Here is a 22,500-nt window from a genome sequence, read left to right as displayed (position 1 = left end):
ATGATTTAATGAGTTTAAAACAATTCAGTTGATACAGTGAGTGAGGTACGTCAGCAGTCAAACGTGAAAGTCGTCACTTTTGTAAAACAAAAAACGTGATAAAAAGGTAAAACGAAATAAAAAATATAGCAGGACAAGTCCTGACGACCAATTAAAAGAATTTTAATTGACTAAACAAAAAACTAGACCTAGAACGGACTAAGAAAAAATTGGGAAAACCATATTTCAAAAAAATTGATAAAACAAAAACAGAAAATCAATGTCAAAAAGCCGCATGTGAACAAAAAAACCACTAGCTAGAAATGGAAATTTGTTTCAAACAAAAAACTAGGCCCAGAATGAACTTTGAATACATTGGGAAACCATTTAAAAAATATCCGATCCAAAAAATTGAGAAAAAACATTAAAAATTAAAGTGAACAAAAAACCACATGTGAACAAAAACAAGTAGCGAGAAAGCGAATTTTTGTTACAACGCCGTTTTCTCACTCTACTTTACAATAAGAGTAGAAAAAATTTCACGCCGCAAAACCAGTCGCTTTTTCGCTCCATTTCCTGTTTCGGCGTGACCAAAATCACTACTCCAATTTGACTTCAAAATCAAGATAATGTGTGGACAGATCTTTAAAAAAAGACAGCGCCCAAATACAAATCAAACTCTTTGAATTGTAAAAAAGAGCGCCTAAATAATAGCCGTTTGAGAGGCTGACGGCGGTTATTAATTAATTGACATTATTAAATTGAAAAATATATTTATGCACTGCGTGGAGAAACTATAATTTTTCTATTGATTAAATAAAGAAAAAAGGAGCAAGAAAAGGTAATTAAAATCAGAGAACTGAAAATTTCAAGAAAAATGTCTCTTTAAAAAGAAAATATTGAAAGAAATTATACATTCTATATAGCATTTATATATACGTTGATGAATTAGGATTACACTAGCAGCTACGCAACGTACCCGGAAGACTCCCAAATAAAGCTCCAAAAATCGCCCGACTACGGATAGAGCATACAAAAATTAGCTGCTTAAAAATGATGGACAATTATATCCGCAATAAGTTATATATTCAAGCTTAAATAAACTTCGCAAAAACCTTTTCATTCAGGAGCTTCATTACACAATGAGTTTCTTTGACTATAAAACTAATTTTATTTAAAAGTTTTAAAATGTAAGTTATTTTGTTGCGAGGACATAACGTCACGCGCGCAAATGCTTCAAATCTTTCCAGATTATTTTCTGTTTCTCAGTATGAAAAAATTTAAACATAACCGACAAACGTCAGAATAATTGCTCTCGAACGACTAGTGGGGGCTCGAAAATATTGCAGCCTGCTGCAGTCGGGCTAGTAACTAAACGCACTGAGGTTGGCTTCAAATGAAGTCATTAGAGGTTATTATATACCACTATAACCACTTATAAATTATAAAGAAACTTTCAAAGCCATTAAAAATGCGACCGCATAAACGTAAATTCCAGGAAAGCGTAAAAGAGGACAACCATAAGCTCAAACTAAAACATAAAAAATTGAAAAATCAAACCGGAAACAATCGATAACAATCTTCGATCTATTTAAAATTAGTTTTTGAATCAACATTATTCAGTTTTCTAAACTCACTCCACAAAAAACTACTCAAATCGGAGCATTCAACAGTTTATCACATATGTATAAAACTAATAAAACCAAGTTTAAATACGATCAGAGTTTCAATCTACATGCAGAAAATTTGAATCCGTTTGTTTGCACCAGATCAACCGACTAACGTCGGAACAATTGCTCTCGACCGATTAGTGAGAGCTGTAATCTATTGCAACCCGCTTCAGTGGGGGGAGGCGCTGGAGTAACTAAATTCAAACATAGCTGGCAGATTGCCAGAAAATAGCCGCAATAGGTTCGTAGATCGGCAGTCTAAAAAAAAAACAGTAAAAAAGACAGACCAAAAAAATTCGTCTTTTCATTAAAGGCTGATCTGTTAAATTTTGATTAAAAATCTGTATAAGTTATTGCTGCCTCTATTAGCTGATCTCAAATAACCTTCATTTAGAGTGACACATACCCATTTGACCTTATCTCTTTGAATTAAAGTAAATAAAAGTCAATTTCAAATTGAGGAAGTCATTTTTGAGAGTGAGGTAAGTCAAGTGTGACCAAAAATTTAATCACGCGCATGAACAAAAAAACTCGCTCCACCAAGAGCGAAAAATGACGTCACACATTCAATTCAGTTGAAATTGCATGAACGAATGAACAAAAAGTGGCTGTGACGTCATATGGTCGTAACAAAATCATGACGACGAAATAAATAAACATAGCAGGACAAGTCCTGACGTACAATTCAAAGAATTTTCATTGATTAAACACAAAAACTAGAACTAGAATGGACTATGACTGAATTGAGAAAACCATTTTTTAAAAAATCAGACAAAAAAATAGGAAAAAAAAGAAAATCAATGTCAAAATGCCGCATGTGAACAAAAAAACCACTAGCGAGAAATGAAAATTTAATTCAAACAAAAAACTAGGCCTAGAATGAGCTGTGAATGGATTGGGAAAACCATTTAGAAAAAAATCCGATCCAAAAAATCGAAAAAACAGTAAAAATCAGAGTGAAATTGCCGCATGTGAACAAAAAACCACTACCGAGAAACCGAATTTTTGTTCAAACACCGTTTTCTCACTCTACTTTAAATTTAGAGCGAAAAAATTTTACGCCGCAAAACCACTCGCTTTTTCGCTCCGTTTCCTGTTTCGGCGTGACCAAAATCACTACTCCAATTTGACTTCAAAAAGCATGAAAATGTGTGAACAGATCTTAAAAAAAAGACAGCGCTCCAATACAATTCAAATTCTTTGAATTGTAAAAACAAGAGAAGGCCAATAATAGCCCCAGCTATCGCTGTGCGGCTATTAACAAGGGGCTTCAAATGACGTCATTAGAGGTTATATTATTTTATACCACTATCACAATAATAAAAGAGAAAAAAATTACACCAATTTTGTCGCACTGTTCATTTGGCTTTTAGTAGTGAACTTCCGCCAATTGATTCCAGCTGCTGACACCCGTGAATGAGAGAAATTTAGATCACGGAAAACGAAAATGACAAAGGGCGTAAAAGTCACTCGAAAATTCACTAATTGCTTTAAACTTTTTCGAGAGCAATCAAAAAAATAATGGCGTCCGACCACGTAAAATATCAGACGGTACAACAAAATAGTACAGCAGAAAAGACGTCGTAGTTATGATAAATCGTTACAACTTCGTAGTTATGATAAATCTTTGATTGAACCACCTTTGTTATTAGGATAAAGATCTACATTTTTTCAGATTTTTATTTACCAGAAATCCAAACGTCATTCAGAAAGAACAAAAACATGCCAAGCGGATTGCCAGAAAACAACCACTATTGATTCCCATGACCCCGATTCGGATTGAAAAAAGAACAGAAAAAAAATGTCAAAAGTGCGCGCTGTTTGATTGAATTTCGTAGTTAAGCACACTGCTGTTCAATAACAGGATCCATGGATTAGAATAGCATCAGACCTTGTACCTAATACTAAATGCACGAAGTTCAAATACCAGGCATCTACTACTGGTCTTCTTGGGTTTATTTAAGTTACTGCTTTTGATTTCGCTTGTCATATAAAATGAAAAGTAGTGTTATCCAAATATCTTCATATAAAAATACCATAAACTTCGGACGAAGTGATCCCAAACAGCAGTTGAGGTTGAGTTAGACTGGTAAGTGCTTCACTTTCTAAAATACTCCAACGGGAGCTCATTATAAACAACAAAGATCGTGCTTCTTAAGTGCAAACTGAATTGATGTTATTAACAGATCAAACGCAAAATTGAATAAAAAATGCGCACGCTGATGTTTTGAAGCAAAAATTTACCTCTAACTTTAGATCACAGAATTCACCAAAAGCATTATCAAAAGCGCGTCAAAATATTCTAAAAAAACATCAGGAAAATAGTAAAAATCCATAACTTGAAACATAAACCGACTAACGTCGGAAGAGTTGCTATCGAATGACAGGCGGCGCAATTTAATTCAGGGGCTGAGGCCTAGATAATTTTTGTATGGGTTTAAAAACTTCACCCACGGTTGGATTCGAACCCACACCTCCTGAGTCCGATTCCAATCACCTCGACGGAGGTATTAACCACTCGACTATCACGGACTTGTTATCGCGTATCTAACAATCGCTTTTGTTTGAACAACAAACTTTATTTCGATGTGAGAGCAATTTAAAACATAGCCCGCAGATTGCCGGAAAATAGCCGCCGTTGACGCGCTTGATGCACATCGGGATTGAAACAAAAAAAAGAAAAAAGACAAGATGACCCAATTTTTTTCTCTTTTTTTTTCAAAGTCAAAAGTGCTCTAATTTGGCGTTCAGTTTCAATTGGATTCTAAAACTATGCCTAATTCAGCTTCTAAACTGAAAACTAATAAGCTTAACACCACTATCATCCAGCAAACACTCTAATGAGTTTGATAACCTTATTCTCGATTACTTTATGACCAGGCTTTATCGGTTTATCGTCTCTTTTGATTTTAATCTTTTGACTATGACAGTATTCACCACACTGCGTAATTGAATGCGTGAAAGAATTTAAGATAAATTCAGTTGAAACAGTGAGAAGTAAGTCAGAAGTCAAACATGAAAATCGTCACTTATGTAATACAAAAAACGTGATAAAAAGGTAAAACGAAATAAAAAAGATAGCAGGACAAGTCCTGACGAACAATTAAAAGAATTCTCATTGAAACAAAAACCAGACCTAGAAAAGACTATGAGTGAATGGGGAAAACCAATTCCAAAAAAATCAGATCGAAAAAATTTTTTAAAAAACATCAATTTCAGAATGCCACATGAGAACAAAAAACCTATAGCGAGAACAAAAAACTTGTTGTAAACAAAAAAATAGGCCTAGAATGAACAATGAATGGCTTGGAAAAACCATTTAGAAAAAAATCCCAACCAGAAGATCGAAAAAACGAAGCATGTGCACAAAAAACAACTAGCGAGAAAGCGAATTTTTGTTCAGACACCGTTTTCTCACTCTAGTTTAAAATTAGAGTTTAAAAAAATCACGTCGCAAAACCACTCGCTTTTTAGCTCCACTTCCTGTTTCGGTGTGACTAAACTCACTACTCCAATTTGACTTCAAAAATCATGAAAATGGGTAAAAAGATCTTAAAAGACCAGATACAATTCAAATTTGAATTGTAAAAAAAGTAGAGCGCCAAATAATAGCTGCTGAGAGGCTGACGGCGGCTATTAATCACTCAAAAATCAAGAAGTGCGTGAAAAAGTCACTTAGGAAGTCAAGATTATTCTAGAACAAAAGCGCAAAACAGTCAAGCAAAAAATTTGCATAAAAAGACAGACACGTTTACAATAATTGCTTCCAATTTGAGAGCAATTAATAACTAACGCAAAAATGCATCTATACTCCAATGTGTTCTCTAATTGTTAATGAAAATGTTTACAATTTGATCGCACAATGGCAACATGTTCGCTGCGTGTAATTTAATAAGAACAATCTCAGGAATGCAGAAAGGAATTATCTAATTTTTCGAGATGGGTTATGTGTAACAAGTTGTTGAAGTACAACAATAATCGCAGCATTCTACATTAACTAGAAATACCACTGATTCTATTACAATGGTTCGGGAGACTTACTTTATAAATACAAGAATCGCTGGGGTTTGACTAGATATTTTAGTTGAGTTTGTGTTGTTTTATTGCAGCCATCATTTCCTCCCTATTAGCTTCGTCTCCAAAGGTCTGTTCCCTGTGCTCAAATATCACTCCATCAGTTGGAGAGATAGCAAACACAGAACCCATGAGCAGACCGTCTCCTATAACACACCAACAACTTAATGCACGTACCTGACGTCCTCTATTTCATTTACAATAAAAGTAATTTTACACCGCGGGTTGAAATTATAAAACATACCCGGCAGATTACCGGAATATAGCCACCACTGATTTCCATAACCCCGATTGCGATTGAAAGAACAGACAAAACGAAAAACATTGTAAACACATTTTAACTGACTATTTTGTATTTCATTTCGCAGTTAGTGTCTAAATGAGAGGATACAGGGGCAAGCATGGTAGGTTCAAGTAGCTGGCATCTAAAAACCAGAATCAAGCAAAATGTTAAACAATCTGTGAACTAAGGTAAAAAATTTGTGAAACAAATTTTTGTCCGAAGAATTAAAAAACATCACAGGACAAGTCCTGACCTACAATTCAATAAAAAACCATCGACAAAAATTAAAATTAGACCTAGAATGAATACTGCCGCAAGTCAAATTGTGGCAAGTGAACTAACAAAACACCAGCGAATAATCGACTTTTGGTTCACTCTACTTTTCGCACCAATTTGTTTCGGCCGAAATCATCACTCTTGAATTGAATTTCCTGAATTGAAAAATCATGAAAATGTATGATCAGAAAACATGACCGAAAGAATTCCGGAAGCGACTCGAAGCATCCGCCCTCCCCGAACATCATTGAAGTTGAAACCACTTTTCTTTCTCTACGAACCGGTTAATCTTTGCCTCACAAAAGTTTAATATTTGTTAAAAACTTGTTGCAATGAGCAAATAATCAAGACCGAGAAAATCGAGAAAAACCAAAACTTATCCCCGAAGGTTTAGAGACAGGCTTATTTAAAGAAACCACTAAGAAACCAAAAAAATTGGGAGAAATTGGACGAAAATAGACGAAATCAGATAAACAAGTGCAAATTTTGCGAAAAAAACATCTTACGTTAAAAACAAAGAAACACAATGGCTGATTTTGAAACACGTCATTCTTATATACACCGATTACGAAAAAAATCACTGATACTACAAAAAACTCGAACTATGCAGATATTAAAGAAAAAAGCTAAAAAATAATTCAATGAATTGAGAAAACAGACGATTGCCCTTATAATTTATTATTGGGCTTTCAAAAACACCGCGATTTCAACTGCAATGAAGTATACATTATTGTATCTTCTATAGACAAAAATTCTGTAAAAAAATCTAACCACAAGCAAAAAATGAGCCAAATCAACGAAAAAAAGCGATATGCACCTTTCTTTCGAAAAATTTTAAGTCGAAAAATCAATAATTCAGCACAGCACATGGACAAAAACTTCTCCAGCTCAACCAAATTAGATTACATGATAATTCCACTGACTTTTAATTTTCAATATGCTGTCTCAACACATTGTACTTCCGGTAAAAAAAAAGCAGCCAGAACTCCAAAAACGACTCAAATTCTGTGTTTCGCCGATAAACCTAGCCTTTCAAAACAACTATATTTACTGGTAGAACGAATGAAAAAGTTGATTTTTTATCAAAATGAAAAGAAAAATTGTGCAAAATATCAATTAAACTAAAAAAAGCAAAACTTACTTTTTAGAAGTACACAAAAAATCAGATAATTTTGTTTCATTCAACTGAGACTACAAAATTGCACACACATAATTTGGCTAGCCGTCTTCGGCTCATAAACATCTTTGACTTCGAATACTAGGTGAAACAACTGCGAATTGGAGAAAAATTGTAACTTTATTTTTTTGGTCAAATTAGACTAAAAACTTTGCACCCACAAAACTTTATTTAATTCGCCAGGGAAGATCCCTCTGAGAGTTGAGCTTCATTTATCAATCAATGAAATAAAACAAAGCGCAAAAAGGTAAAAACAACATAAAAATCCGGAAACATTATTGCCGCTCCTTTAAATAAATTCCATTAATTCCCCATAAATTCCTTTATCGAAAATTTTTCACCACCTACATTTCTCGCTTTATTTCAAAAGATGTTAGCAAAAAAAACTGTCCTTTTACTCTGCTCTTCAAATTTGTTTACAAAACAACATTTCCCAACTTTATCGACTCCCGAATTTTTCAGACACCACACGAAAACAACCAGCCTTTCAAAAAGCTAGTTTTTGATGACAGAATGCACGAAAGAAGACTTAGCTAAAAAATTAACCCACAACAAGAACAAATTAATTTTTTAAAATAGTACCAGAACAAATACAAACGGAAAACATTATTTCATGCAATCAAGGCAACTATATTCCTCACAAAGACGTGGAAAGCACACAAAAATACCTCTAATATTAAAATAAAGAAAAACTAATAAATGAAAAATTTCTGGGAGGCAAATCCGTTTTCGGGAAGTGAACTGCTGAACAACAAAAGGCTTCAGCACGTGGTAAGGATAACTTTTGAGCCATCACTGACCCCAACTAACAGAATTGCATCACATCAAAAAGTGTGACTATTAGCACGTTTATGGTGCAATAGTGCATTTTTTTCAGATCTTACATATTTCATACTATGTTAAATGTATTAATCAATTACTTACTTAATTGTTTCCTCAATGTTTTGATCAAACGCCGTATATTTGAGGCATTTCGTGTTACGTATGTATCATCCTTGCTTTCGTCAACAAAGCATATAGTTCAGTTACTGGACATTTACTGTGTTATTAGTGACTCAAATCAGTTTACTTGATTAACCAATAAGCGATCAGTGAATCTTACATTAAAATAATATTTGATTTAATGTTTGTCTCAACCGAATTGTTCAGATTTTCGTTTAAGGGTTATTTTATTTTATAGTACTTTCAGATTGTGTTGATAGCATTTTGAAGATTCTGCAGCCGCTCAAGAATCTCAACGAAACCCTATATTTACAGCCTGGTTCTCGGGCTTTTCACTAACTTGACTCTTCGCTGAATTCCAATTATCTAAAACTCTCGTCAAAACTTATTAGTGGCTCGATCGTTTAAAGGGCTGTAACTTCCATTTTTTTTTAAAATTAAGGATATCCTGAGCAATAAATTATGTTGTACTGAAGTTTGTACTGAAGTTTATGAGCATCAGTCAACGATAATTTTGTTGCTAAATTCTTGTAAGAGAGCTTAAATAACTTTGCCGATTTTAAGACCTCACAAAAATTCAAAACAAAGCCTTATCTTGATCAAGAATAAAAGAGTCAAAAGAAAGATCAACTGCCCAATGTAACTGTTTCTTGTAATTCTATATATAAAACTGCACTAATTCTTGATCAAAATCAGTATGTTTTAAAGTTTTGTGAGGTCTTAAAATCAGCAAAGTTATCAAGATTTATTACAAGAATTTAGCATCAGAACTATCGTTGACTGAATCTTCACAGACTGCAGTACAAGACTGAACATAATATATTTCTTAGGATGTCAATAATTTCAAAAAAAATTAAAGTTACAGCCCTTTAAACGACTTAATAGCCCTTAATAGTTTTTTTTCACGAGATTGTTTGTTAACTGAAATCCAGCAAAGAATCAGGTCCGCGTAACTCCCGAGAACCAGACTTGGACGATAGAGTTCCGTTGAGATTCTTGAGCGGCCACCAGATCTTCAAAAGGCTATTAACACAACCTGGAAATAATTACTGTAGTACAAAAAAAAACATTTTAGACAACAAATTTTTTGCAAGCAAAAAAAGCTTGAAAAGGCCGCAGTGAACAAAAAATCCTTCACCAAGCGAAATGTTTTTCACATCTAGATTTTTTGCTCTGCTTCAAAAGAAAGCATGAACCAAGTTACAACTCTCTCACTAACTCTCACTCTGACTCACTCAATCTCTTTCCGCTCTTCAAATATGTTCACCGAAACAATTTTTTCTAACATTATTCACTCCCTGAACTTCCGGTTTTTTGGTTCCCCAAAGACAGAGGAACATAACGCCTCTTCCAGTCGTTAGAAAAACATAACCAGAAGGCCTCTGAGTCGTAAAAACCTCAAGAAGAACACAATACTCTTCTGCGTGTCGTAAAACAGGCAGCGCCTCAATAAAATTCAAATTCCCGCTATAATAGCCGTCTAAGATGAGATCGGCTATCAAATATTCAAAATCTAGCATCTATTCTGGTTCCAAATGCTGTTCAAAACCCCGACCTTGAAATTTGTACAGATAGCATTTTACCTAATGTAAAAATTGCAAAATTGCAGGTTTTCGTCATTGGGGGGGGGGGGGGGTTAAAAGCGAAGCTTGAGTTAATAGGTTACTAGATAGCAAGGAAAATACCATTCCCCAATCTAACTGACATCAGCAGATCTCTATGTCATTTCCTAAAAACTACAACTTAAAGACATGCATGACAATCAATAATAACAAGTAGGCTCGGTAATGTGCGTTCGCACATTAAGTTCCGACCCCGCTCATCTACATTTTCACTTAATTGTCTACCAAATGAGGAAGAGATAAAATTAACACTGCAACATGTTCAACAAACTAATAAATGAATAAAACAATCTACCTTAGAGGGCCTACGAGACCTGTGACTACCAAAATATGACCTCCAGAAAAGACGGCGATAAAAATCAAATGATTTCAAATATCAATTACGACCCAAAACTCGTTGTCCATTTTTTGAAAATCATTAATAACCAAATCAAGATGGCATCTGATAAAACTTATACTAAGAAGGTTAACCTGTACTTTATTAGAACAAAATATGGAACTTATCCTCAATGCGACTTGGTAACAAGTCGGCAAGAAATGGGCGAAAGGGCAAAATTTAATAAAACATTGCTTTTTGAAAAGATATAAGGTTAAATTAAACACTAGAACCAAAAATAATTAACTTGGTTAACAAAACGGTGATTGTCAATACAACAGATCAACAGTTTATGAATCTCATTTCGTCGGCATTTTTTTATTTTTCACATGTAAAATGTATGTTTTTATTCTCCCCACTTTGGTCAGGTAAGAATAAAAAAATACTAGAACTGCACATTGATAAGTCTCCCGTTTGTTGCAATCGTTTTGGCGACTTATCATTAAAGGACCAATCTCGACTCTTCTGATTCTGAATTTGTTAAATCTGGCCATAAAGAGCGTGTCAAAATCATTGAGGCAGACCCCTTGATCATATCTGTCGACAATAATTGCAACAGTACTGGATCAACCATCTCCCCTCCGAGCAGTCGAGCACCCAAAAAGCAAAACAGTCTACTATGGAGCCCGTGCCAGCAACATTTCCGCTAATCCCCGAATAGCGGTGATTGACAAGGATTGCATTAGTTTACAGAAAGCTACAGACAACCCCTGTGCTTGGAAGGAACGATTGTCACTTAACACAGCCAACCACTTGAGTGTTTTCTTGAAGGTTGCCGATATCCCGCCAAGGACTTCAATTGCAAGGGGAACAAATGTGATTCCCATCTTTGCGCAGTTATCGTCGTGGAGACAATATTTTCTTTCATCTGCTGCATCAAGTGCGTATCCTGCCTTTGTAGCCGCATTAGTGAGAGAGTTGGATTGCAGCGACGAAGTAACAGTTACATCAAATGCAGCAGGTTTTCCCGCTTTCCAAGTATGGACAAAGATGTCTCCAGGGCGTGACTGGCTTTTTGAAAAGAATAAATTTCGAACTGATTAGAAACATTATGCATCAAATGAAATCATTGAGAGATTCTTTTATACCTCCAGAGAGAGCGAATTGAGACCTTTCACTATCCAGGATATGTCATACGACTGCAAAAAGAACGACGAATACAGGCAAAAAGTAAAAAGTTGCACGAAAAAATTTGCACGAAAACGATGTCCCAGCCAATAAACATTAAGCTGTTCATTAAAAACATTGAAAATCTTCGATTGCGTTTTATTAAAGTGGAAAAATTGTGAATCAAATGACGCCCATTATTGAAATACTGAACAGAAAACAAAATCCTACAAAAAAGGGGCGAATATGCAAAAATCACGAATATTTTATGAAAACTGGTTGTACCAAGCAAAAAAGACCATTTGAGGAAAATAAAACCGTTATGAAGAGCAAATTGTATTTCAAACGATAAATGACGTGACCTGTCATTAGAGATGCTAAGCTACAAGTAAACAAGTTAACAGGAATAAGATAGGCAATTAACAAAAATCTAGTGTTTTTTTTAAACAATTAATATTTTCAAAATCCATAGACAACAAAAACTTTCGATTAAAAGAGTAGACAGTTTTCCTTGCAAATAACTCGAAAACTAATTGCGCCTGTTATTAGTGAGACTAAACAATTGGACTACAAAACAACATTAAGAACAAGCTGAACTAAAAAATTTCACACACAACTTTACGGAAACACATTGTTGAAACCATTAAATCTATATAAAAAATCCAGAAGAACTTGAAAATTTCATTTGCGTCTCTTTTGATCATCATAAAGTCTTTTTTAAAACGACTATCACAAATTGACAGCAAAAAGAACGACAAAAATTGAAGTATTTAAATTTCACAAAATTCTTCTGAAACAAATTGTCTAAGCCCTGAAGACATCAGTCAAAAGGTTTAAACAACAGAGAATTTATTGTTTGTTTCAAGAAAACATTTAAAAGAGCTCTAAATAGTGTGAAATTACGAAAATTATAACATTGTAAAATACGAAAAGAAACCCGAATCTAAACAAAAAGGGATAAGTTGAAGAATACTATTACTCTCTTTTTAGGAATTTAATTTGAAAATCAATAAAACCATTAGCTATTTACCGATATCAGCTATTAAGTTCAATAATTTATCTATAGTTGGCCACTGAGACCTTTCATCGCCAAATATTTGGCATACGACAACAAAAATTAACAACTAACAGAGGGCAAAAATAAAAAAACTTCCAAATTCTGCAAGAGAATGGTGTCGCAGCCCTTAAAACCATATGTAATGAAAACAAAAAAAAGTTTCAATTCCATATTTGGAAAACCTTTTTTCAGTGAGACTGTTAACTATTGTGACAGTTTACCAAAGAAAAAAAAACAACAGCAAAAATGGGCAATTATTCACAAAAACTCGTAGTACCAAAAGCAAGAAAACCTTCCGTTAAAACAATCTGCCACAAAATCAGATTGTACTCTATAGGGAAGAAAAATTGACCTGTATTTACTGAGAATACGCAAAAATTGACTAAAATAACATAAGAAATTGACAAAAAAAATCACTGAAATTTCCTTAAAACAAATACATTCAAAAGCCATAAAAACCCTATGGTTCTCTGAAAACAGACTCTATCTACATTCAGCCTCATGTTTACGTAAGTGGGAGCTGTCATTAATGGAGCCGTGAATAAAAAATTTTGTCAATAATTAACATTAAAAGAACAAAATCAAAATTTTTTGAAAGAAGGCAGCACTAAAATAGAAATTAAAAGTTTCTGATTCTAGGAATACATGATAAGATCCAACTTATCCCTGATTTTGCCGCACGCCCAACAAACCGCCCAAGTATTCCAAGTGCTTGCGAATTAGACCAATTGTTGAGTGAAATTCTTCAAATATAATAAAAAAAAACAACGATGCATTTTGTATAATTATCGAGTTACATATGCAAAAAACGGCAAAAATTTAACTCCAGAAAACTTTCACAGGGCGCCTAAAGTCAGCTAGCGCTTTTTTGGAGGTTAGGGAGATTATGTCAAGGTTTCTAGGTCACTACGTCTGGCAAACTTCAACAAAGTGAACCAAAAAAACATATTTTAAGCCAATTTTTGATGAAATTTTGAAAATTTAATCGAAAAATTTTAGCCAAATAAACTTCATAAAAACAATTCAGCAACGCTCTTCTATCTCTAACGGTAACAATAACACTCTGCCGTTAAAAATTTAAACTTATTTTAAATTATTTTACCGAAATTGTGCCAAAATTTAGCAAAAATTACTGAAAATGTGAACAAAAACAGTTGAATGTTCACAAAACTTGAATACTCGATAACTCCCTGTAAAAAACGAATATCGAAAAAATCTCCTTTTAATTCCATATTCTAGGATTTACGTGCTTTTTAATGATACCACTCACAATTCTGTACGATGAATATATCGATCGGTCAAAATTGACTGAACAAAAAAAAACCAGTTGGGTATATAGTTCCTCCCTCCCCACTAAAGTGGGGGTCGGAACAATTAAGATGACGATTGCTTACCTTTGACGTTACCACCGGCATTTCTACTTTGGAAGATTCTCTTGATGACAGTGGGGTTGATCAGCTTCAAGGAACTCTCACGCCTGAGCTCAGGACCATAGAAACGGTTCTAAAATTAAGGAAAGATTCTAGCGAAGTATTGAAACCATGATACTGAACTCACTTGTGGCCGTAGCCTTTAGTCAATCAAAATTATTACGTTAGTATACCGTCAATGATAAACATACCCGACAGATTGCCGGAAAACAGCCGCCATTGATTCCCATACTCCGGTTGGGATTGAAAGAGCAGAAAAATGAAAAAACTGATTGATGTAAGAAAACTTCTTAAGTGCGAATTAATTTGATTTTATTTTGGTGTTAGACATACCCCTGTTACTTAATGAGAGGATACAGGGGCTATCATCAATACCAAACATAGCTGGCAGATTGCCAGAAAATAGCCGAAATAGCTTCGTAGATCTGCAGTATCAATAAACCAGTAAAAGACAGACCAGAAAAATAGTCTTTCCATTGAAGGCTGGCTGAGATGTTATATTTTGATTAAGAATCTGTAAAAGTTATTGCTGCCTCTATTAGCTGCTCTTAATTAACCCTCATTAAGAGTGATATACACTCACTTGACCTTATCTCTTTGAATTTAAGTATAGTAAGTCCCATAAAGTTGCAACGCAAGCGAACGTTCGAAAAACTCGAGGCATGCAAATGAGGATCTTTTGGCCAGATATCTGCAAGTTTTAAATTGACCTTTGAAACTTTCGATAGCGTTGCAACTTTATGGGACTGACTATAAATAAAAGTCAATTTCAAAGTGAGGAAGTCAATTTTGAGAGTGAGGTAAGTCACGTGTGACCAAAATTTTAATCACGCGAATGAACAAAAAAGCTCCCTCCACTAAGAGCAAAAATGACGTCACACACGCCGTTCAGTTGAAATTGCATGAACGAATGAACAAAAAGTGGTTGTGACGTCATATGGTCGAAAAAATCTTGACGAAATAAAAAAAAAGAGAAGGCCAATAATAGCCTAGCTATCGCATTAGATAAGCATTAGAGATGGTAACAAAGACTTAAAAGAACAAACTTGAAGTAGCAGGCATCTAAAATTGGGTTTTATGGAATCTTTGGTTCCGTGTTTTGATACTGATTCTGTTCATTTTAGATTTTGATGAGCAGCTGCTGCTTAAAACCACTTTGAGCTGAACGATCGAACAATAAAACTAGCCTTAGAGAAGTCGAAAAATTCACAAAAAATCTCGAAAAAAGACAAAATGAGGTCAAGCGAAACACGACTAAGTAGAAAACATAGCCGAGACTCCGGAATGACTCAAACTAAAGAACTAAACAGAAATCAAATTATCAGGGAAAAGTCAAATTACGAAATTTTTTGCTTGGAACTTTACATACGTTTCACCTTCAGACGCATTGTTTATAATATATTGTCTGTTATGATTTAATTATGTTCAACAAAAAAATCAGGCGATGGCAAAACACAACCAAAGATACATATCAGAAAAAGAGGAAAACCGGGCAAACAGAAAAGAAAGCACGAAATCTAAAAACTCTGTTAAATTATTTAATAATATTCTCCAAAAATTGGGAAGCCTCAATAACTGCTCTCATCACACACAACAGCCCCTGTTTATTCATTGAGCGCTAAAACGACACCCGAACAAACGGGAAACATGAGCAAGAAGTAAAAAGTACAAAAAAATGCAGAACTGATTAATTTAAATTTGGAAAAAATCGGCTTTCAAATCCTCAATTGAGTGGACTTTGTAATAATAACCCTATCTCTAACCCTAGTGAAACAATTCAACATGACAAAATATTCTGAAAGACAAAAACAAGAATTAGGCAACAAATTTTGAAAACAGAAAAACTAAGCAAAGAATTTGTTCAAATTTAGCCAATTTTCTTCCACTTAAAACAAACTCAAAAGACCACGATTATCAACATAAAAAAAATTTTAATCAACAAAAATAAACAAGGCACTAAAAATATGAAAAAGTTCAAAAAACGGTTAAAAACGTCTAAAACGGCGAAATCACAAAAATAACTAAAGATTTCAGATAAAATTCTAATATATAAATGAGATGGTCAAAAATGTTACCAAATGTTCAGCTACTTGTTAATATGGCGTAGGAAACCACTTTACAGAAAAAGTAAAAACAAAACTGCTTCGAAAAATCCGCACGCGACCAAAAAAATTTCTCAGCAAAAATTTTTTCACACAACCTTTTTCGCTTTCTTTCGATGGCTGGTACGAACAAAAACACCGCACTCTTTTTTCTCCACACTCCATTTTTGTTCAACAAAAAATCACAATTTTAAAAGTGCAGCATTGACTTTTACATCCTGTTTCAGAACTGGACCGATTTAAAAATATATAGCTCACCACATCTCTTCTAGTCGTAGAAAATAGGAGCGCAATAATAGCCTGCTGAAAAGATAAGGGCGGCTATTAAAAATGCTAAAATTAAATTGAATCAAAATTCAAACATAACCGACTGACGTAGGACAGATTGCTCAAAACGGCAGGCAAGTAGGGGCCTGCCTTTACTAGGGGGCTTAACCGAATGCTTTTAGAGATTATTTTAGACTGCTACTACTAGACTAACTGAAAACATAACGACTAATGTCTGTCAAATTCCTCTCCCACGACTGGGCGGTTGGCTTCGGTAGCAGTCAGTAAAGACAGTTGGGATGCTAGCAGTGGAAGGGGTCAGCGGAGTAGTTGGAGGGGGTGAAGCGATTGAGTGGTGAGGGAGGGGGTGACTGAGAGGGGATCAAACTTTTAAGATCAAAAACCGGCCTCCACGCCACAAAATTGCCGCCTCAAAATAGTTTCCATGGATGGCAAACTAAAAGAAGAAAGGTGTAAGTGTTATTGCATACTTAGTAAGACCCACTTGATTCCCTCCAGGCTGACTGTTTATCCCGTTTTAGAGCATAGCCAGTAGAATACCGGAAACGACTCGAAGAGTCGTGCAATATAATCTCTAAAACAATATAAAAGAAAAAAAGCCGGTGCTCTACCCATATCGAAAACATCAAAGAGAAAAAATGGCTAATAGAGCTAGTGTTTTGAAAACACCAGACGCACTTTTAAGTTTTAGGGCGTGGTTTGGGGGGAGGTAGGTGCGGGGTAGGCGTGGGGGGTAGCCAGGTCGCGAGGGGGTAGGCGCTGGCGGAGGGTAGGTAGGTGTGATGGGGGTAGCTAGGAGGATGTGTATGTAGGTGGCGAGTTCTGTAATTCGGATAGTAAGGAGGGATAGTGTTATGGGAAGATAACTTCTCATGAAATGGCCTTTCGACCTTGAGCATTACCATCAGTACCTAATCACTATGTATTAGTAACTAAGGCCATTGTTCGAAAACAGAAGTCAATGTTCGAAAACAAAAGTCAAAAGTGCAAGTCATGAACAAACTTGCTTCAGCTAAAAAAAATCCTGTAGAATCCCAATACTCCTCTTCGAGTCGTATAAAGACCACCGGACTAATATAGTTGATATAAACCTCGGTCGAGAGCAATTAAAACGCAATCAATTTGGGCGCAATTTTTCGGCTTTTGTTATCAGACCTCCAATTCAACTCAGCTGCTTAAAATTTCGAATGAGAACAAGTTAGATATCACGCAAAAATCAAGAAGTCAAACGTGAAATGATCCAAAAAATCAGAAGGTCAGGCGAAAATCGAGCGAAAAAACACCGACAGGAGAAATATAATTCTTACAAATTAAGGTTGAGAGCAGTTAAAAAAATCCAACTCTTCTTCATTGAACCATTTCCATGACTAGACATCTACAATATATATATATATATCGACATTTAACAAAATACGTTTGCACTCAAATGACAGGCGGGGGAATAACGTACTAGAGTTCAAAATGTTAAAACCTAATCTAGGCCACCAGGACTACAATGACTAATTTCAGAAGATGAAACCAATATGACGGTTATATAGGCCGAATGAAAATTTTAAATTTTCCAAACGATTTGCTACAAATGCTACAAACATTGTTTCAGACAAATTTTGAAATAGTTTCAGACCAAAACAGATTTTGAAAAAATTAGAATTTTATTTATCTGATAGCAGCGAAATTTAATTTTGCTGGTCAAACCAAAAATTATTTGAACTTCACGGATTAGGGCCCGACTTATTTCTGATTCATAAACAAATTAACGCCGGAAAATTAAACATCTTAGGTGTTTGGAATCGTGGTTCCCAAAGTCTAACGGCTAAAAATGGGGAGTGGAAATGGTTTGTATATAAATAAACCAAATCAAACAATAAAACTTAAAATTGTTAAAGAAAAAATTGATTATCATTAAATAGATCAAGTCAAAGTCAAACGTTAAAATCTGTGACTTGTGACAAATGGAAAATATGAAACGTGACTGGCTGTCGACAATTTAACTCCAGGCAAAATTTTCTATTAACCGGGTTGAAAAGAATGAAAGCTGGAAAATAGAATACTTAAACATTGCCGGCAGATTGCCGAAAAATAGCCGTCGTTGAGGCGTTTGACGCACATCGGGACTGAAACAGAAAAGAGGAGATAACTTGACAGAATTTTTTCCTAAGTTTTAAAAAGTGTTCTAATCTGGTGTGCAGTTTCAGTTAGATTCTAAAACTAAACTTAATTCAGCTTCTAAACTGAAAGCTATTAACCTTAATGTCCGCAAGTCAAAAGTGAAAATCGTGACGTGTGTAAAACGAAAACGTGATCAAAAGGTTACGCGAATTAAAAAAACATGGCGGTACAAGTACCGAAACTCAAAAAAAGTCATCGAAGTTATTATTCACAACAACGTCAACCAAAAATACTTTGACAAAATAAAAGTTTTGACAAACAAAACACATACAATGTAGAAAACTACTGCAGACAAAATAAAAGAACACAAACGACATTTGGCAAACAATTATCTTTAGGGACATCATTGAACATAAGTGGCATCAAAGTTAATGAGACACGTGATCAAAACTTGAATTCTTCAACATCTATTGCACTGGCTATCAATCAAAGAATATGCCAACTGTTCGACATGCAACAAAAGTAGCAACAGAAGCCGGCAAAAACAAAAGTTCAAAAATATTCGAAACCCAATGGTGTCGAAGCCAATTAAATTATAAGCTTGAAAGCTAAACCGTAATATCGATCTAATTATATCAAATTGAAGAGCACATAAGACCGGGTCAAAGTCGTCAAAACCTACAACTCTAAATTTAAAAAACTATACCAACTCAAATATACCTAAAAAACTCAATGAGAACTATAATTAATAATATTGAGAAACAGAGCAACAAGAAAGCTGCCAAATAGCGGAAAATTTGAAAAAAAACTAAAATTATTTTTAAAGCAAGCGGTATCAAGGTAGTCAAAACAGTTTGATAAAAAAAACTTTAAATTAATCAACACGAAGCCCAACAAAGAGCCTCTTAAAGCTGTCCATAATGATATAATTGACAAAAAATCATTGATGAGACTAAATAACAAAACAGAAAGAACGGCAAAAAGGCAAAACCCAAAAAAAATCACTTTTATTTCACGAAAACAAATAGCGTCAGAGAACCATTAGTTGTTTTTCGAAGAGTTCGAACAAGTTCAACTATGCATTATTAGAACACACCTACTGCCTAAAGTATTTGTACAAAAAATGGAATAGAAAAACAGCAGAAAGGAGTCAAATAGCCACACGGGGAAAAAATCGCTCTCAAAAACTGCAGCTCTCTGTTTAATCACCATTCTCTCACTCCACTTCAAAAGGCACTTCGAACAAAGTAACGCTTTTTAACTACTCAGTTTCCTCTCCTCTGACTACTCCAGAGTGACTAAATATCTCTTAATCCAATTTGACTTATCATTGGCAAGAGAAAAGGTCAAAAAATGGTAAACAGATCTTTAAAAAAGACAGCACACCAATACAATTCAAATTCTTTGAATTGTAAAAAAACATGAAAGCGCCGAAATAATTGCCCATGAGAGGCTGACGGCGGCTATTAAAAATTCGAAATGCTTTGAGTTCGAAGTGCTATTTTCAAAAAAATCTTTGGTTTTATATATAGAGCAATTAAACCCTTCGGAAAAAAACAATCAACTAAAGAGATCAAAACGTTAGTCTAAATTGTCTAACTATGCTTTTGTCTGAAAACCAAGATGTAAAATACTCCTTTTTCGTTGATGGAATACTCAATTATAATACTCGAAACACAAAAAATGTAAGAGAACAAAGTTTCTGTCAGCATAAATTTTGCTTAATCACATGGTGGTTAAGGTCAGTAAATGATCCATCTGTTAAAATCATACGTGATGAAAACAAAATGTAAACTGAGCACTCAAAAAGAAAAATAGTTGACAGTCAAGGCCAAAATTATTCATGAATCTGATGGGAAATTGAAAACCATTTAACATCGAGAAAACCGTTTATGTGATCTGAATTAAAGCACCTACATCGATTAGCTTTTTTTTGTCTCAACTATATCTTGCCTTGCAAATCAAATATGTTCACCTCGCAAATTAATTTTCAGCTCCTGCAGTCATCTCACGTTACCAGTTAACAAATTATTACCAAATTTCGATACAGTTGTACGAATTACGTCACAGAAAAAATTTTTATCTTTGTTCTGAAATAGTCTATTCGTTCTTCCGCCTTCTGAATTTGTAGTGTTGGTGGTGCGGCGGCCGGACGTCAGAGAATCAAGCTAATCGGCTTGCTTCAATGACGCCAGCGTTGGTTGTGTTTCGAAAAGACCCTTTAGTTCTATTTCCTTTGGCATGATATGCCTGGGCTACCATTTGACCACTGTTGCTCCTAGGCAAAATTCGAAACTTTTAGAGATTTGCTTCACAAATCTTCTTTTGCTACCGTTAAAAAGTCATTTCGTAACCATTGAATTACATTTCTATAATCAACATTATGACTTGGTGTTTCAAAGGTACAGTTTTTTGCAGGTGTCTCCTGGTACATAGTCTTTGCTCAGATTATACTATCCCAGTGTATGTGGTATCCTTTTACATCTCATGTTCGACTGTTTTTGCATACTCCCAGTCAAAATTCTGGATCAAGCTACAGACCGTCATTGTCATAGAGCTCACTTAAAAGTATTTGTTTTAACCTTGAAATATGAACTTTTTAAAATTATAAGTACCACAAATGAGAACAAAATGACAACTTTTGACATACTGATGAACTTGTGCTGGCTTTCAACATTTTAGCTACTTTCGCTCCTCAGAACAATTCGACAGAGTTTCGCTGGCCAGAAAGAGCGCTTCCTACCTAATTAAATGTAACCATTCAAACAGTTGTTGGAAGAAAAAATAACAATGCGCTTAATTGTGACAGTAGGTTGTTTCCATATAAGAGAGTTGAGTAAAATGAGCCAGCTAACCTGCAAAAGAGCTATCCGCGAGCTTTAAAAAATTATTCAATCAAGATAAACACAGTTAGAGTACTTTTTACTGGTTTGTTTTCTATTCTCCTTGCAATTCATCTGACAGCTTTGCTTAGGTACCATAAGCTATTTTTTAATTATTTTGAATTATTGCACCATCTTTGTTTCTGATCAAGGTGGTTTAACTGATTTTGTAGTCATATGTATCCACATTAGAAGTACCCAAGTCGAAAAATGGCGAACCACTGTCCAAGGCCATGCCTCTCACGCGCTGTGGTATGTAATGCGGGTAATTCGGAATCAACCTACCGTTCCTTGAACTAAGACAAAATTATCAGCGCATATTTAGAGTTTGCATCTATTAATTATTTTTGTCATTAATTTGATACAAAATTTTGGGGTTGTCTATTTGAAACGCCCTCAAATAAAACATTAACGAGGACTAAATTCCAAATCATTATTTCAAATGCATCATGTTGTATGCATTGATTTTACTATATTTTCCGAAATGTACTGAATGGCCTTTTAAAACCAGAGCACTTTACCGAACTTAAATTCATCAAGTTCGCATTTCTGGAAGAAAAAACCTTAGTAGAGAATCAAAGCGCTGAATTTGGGCATCTCATAGAGTTTTACCATTTTTAATCCTGGACATTTTTAATCAACCCCGATTGCATCAAATTAAAATTTGCTTGATTTAGCTCAATTAACTTTAACAAGAACTTTCCTTCAAAGACCTGAAGGAGTCTTTAATTTTCAAATGAAGAGCTAAACTTTTAACTTAACTTTGATTTTTTTGTTGAATATTTTGTTAATCTTCAGTCGGAAACTTGCCTCTGTTAATTATAACAAAGGAGGCTAATAATCGCCTCAGCTATTATTTCGGGCTGAACACCAGGGAATACAGGGGAACACCAGGGGAAGTATTTATTTCACACATTAATATCCATCTGTTCGCGTAAAGGGAGATCTTTTATTGGAGAGACCAGATTTTATACACAACCGACTAACATCGGCTATTGCTATTGGGAACTCAAATATATTCCAATCTGTTTCATCTGAATCTCATTATTTTCCATTCGGCTCTGCGCCCGTTCGGCTCTAAATCCCAGCAGCCAATTTCGGCGCACTTTTCGTTTGACTTCTAGCA

General features: G+C 34.7%; 1 protein-coding gene across 2 annotated transcripts in view; it reads right to left on the bottom strand.

Annotated features, from left to right (window-relative positions):
• The window catches only part of LOC142344689 (peroxiredoxin-like 2A), a 46,358-nt gene that overhangs the window by 3,986 nt on the left and 19,872 nt on the right, over nucleotides 1-22,500 (bottom strand). For both annotated transcript variants that reach the window (XM_075396529.1, XM_075396530.1), the window contains 2 exons: nucleotides 13,958-14,066; nucleotides 5,691-5,869 (listed from right to left, as the gene is read on the bottom strand). In XM_075396529.1, the coding sequence (XP_075252644.1) occupies nucleotides 5,730-5,869; nucleotides 13,958-14,066 (249 nt within the window). In that variant the 3' untranslated portion in view covers nucleotides 5,691-5,729. The remainder of the gene's footprint in view (nucleotides 1-5,690; nucleotides 5,870-13,957; nucleotides 14,067-22,500) is intronic.

This window comes from Convolutriloba macropyga, chromosome 8 (genome assembly GCF_964194025.1).
Source record: "Convolutriloba macropyga chromosome 8, txConMacr16.3, whole genome shotgun sequence".
Classification (NCBI taxonomy): domain Eukaryota; kingdom Metazoa; phylum Xenacoelomorpha; order Acoela; family Convolutidae; genus Convolutriloba; species Convolutriloba macropyga.
Note: the sequence above shows the minus strand (reverse complement) of the source record. Positions and strands in the feature narration are given on the sequence as shown.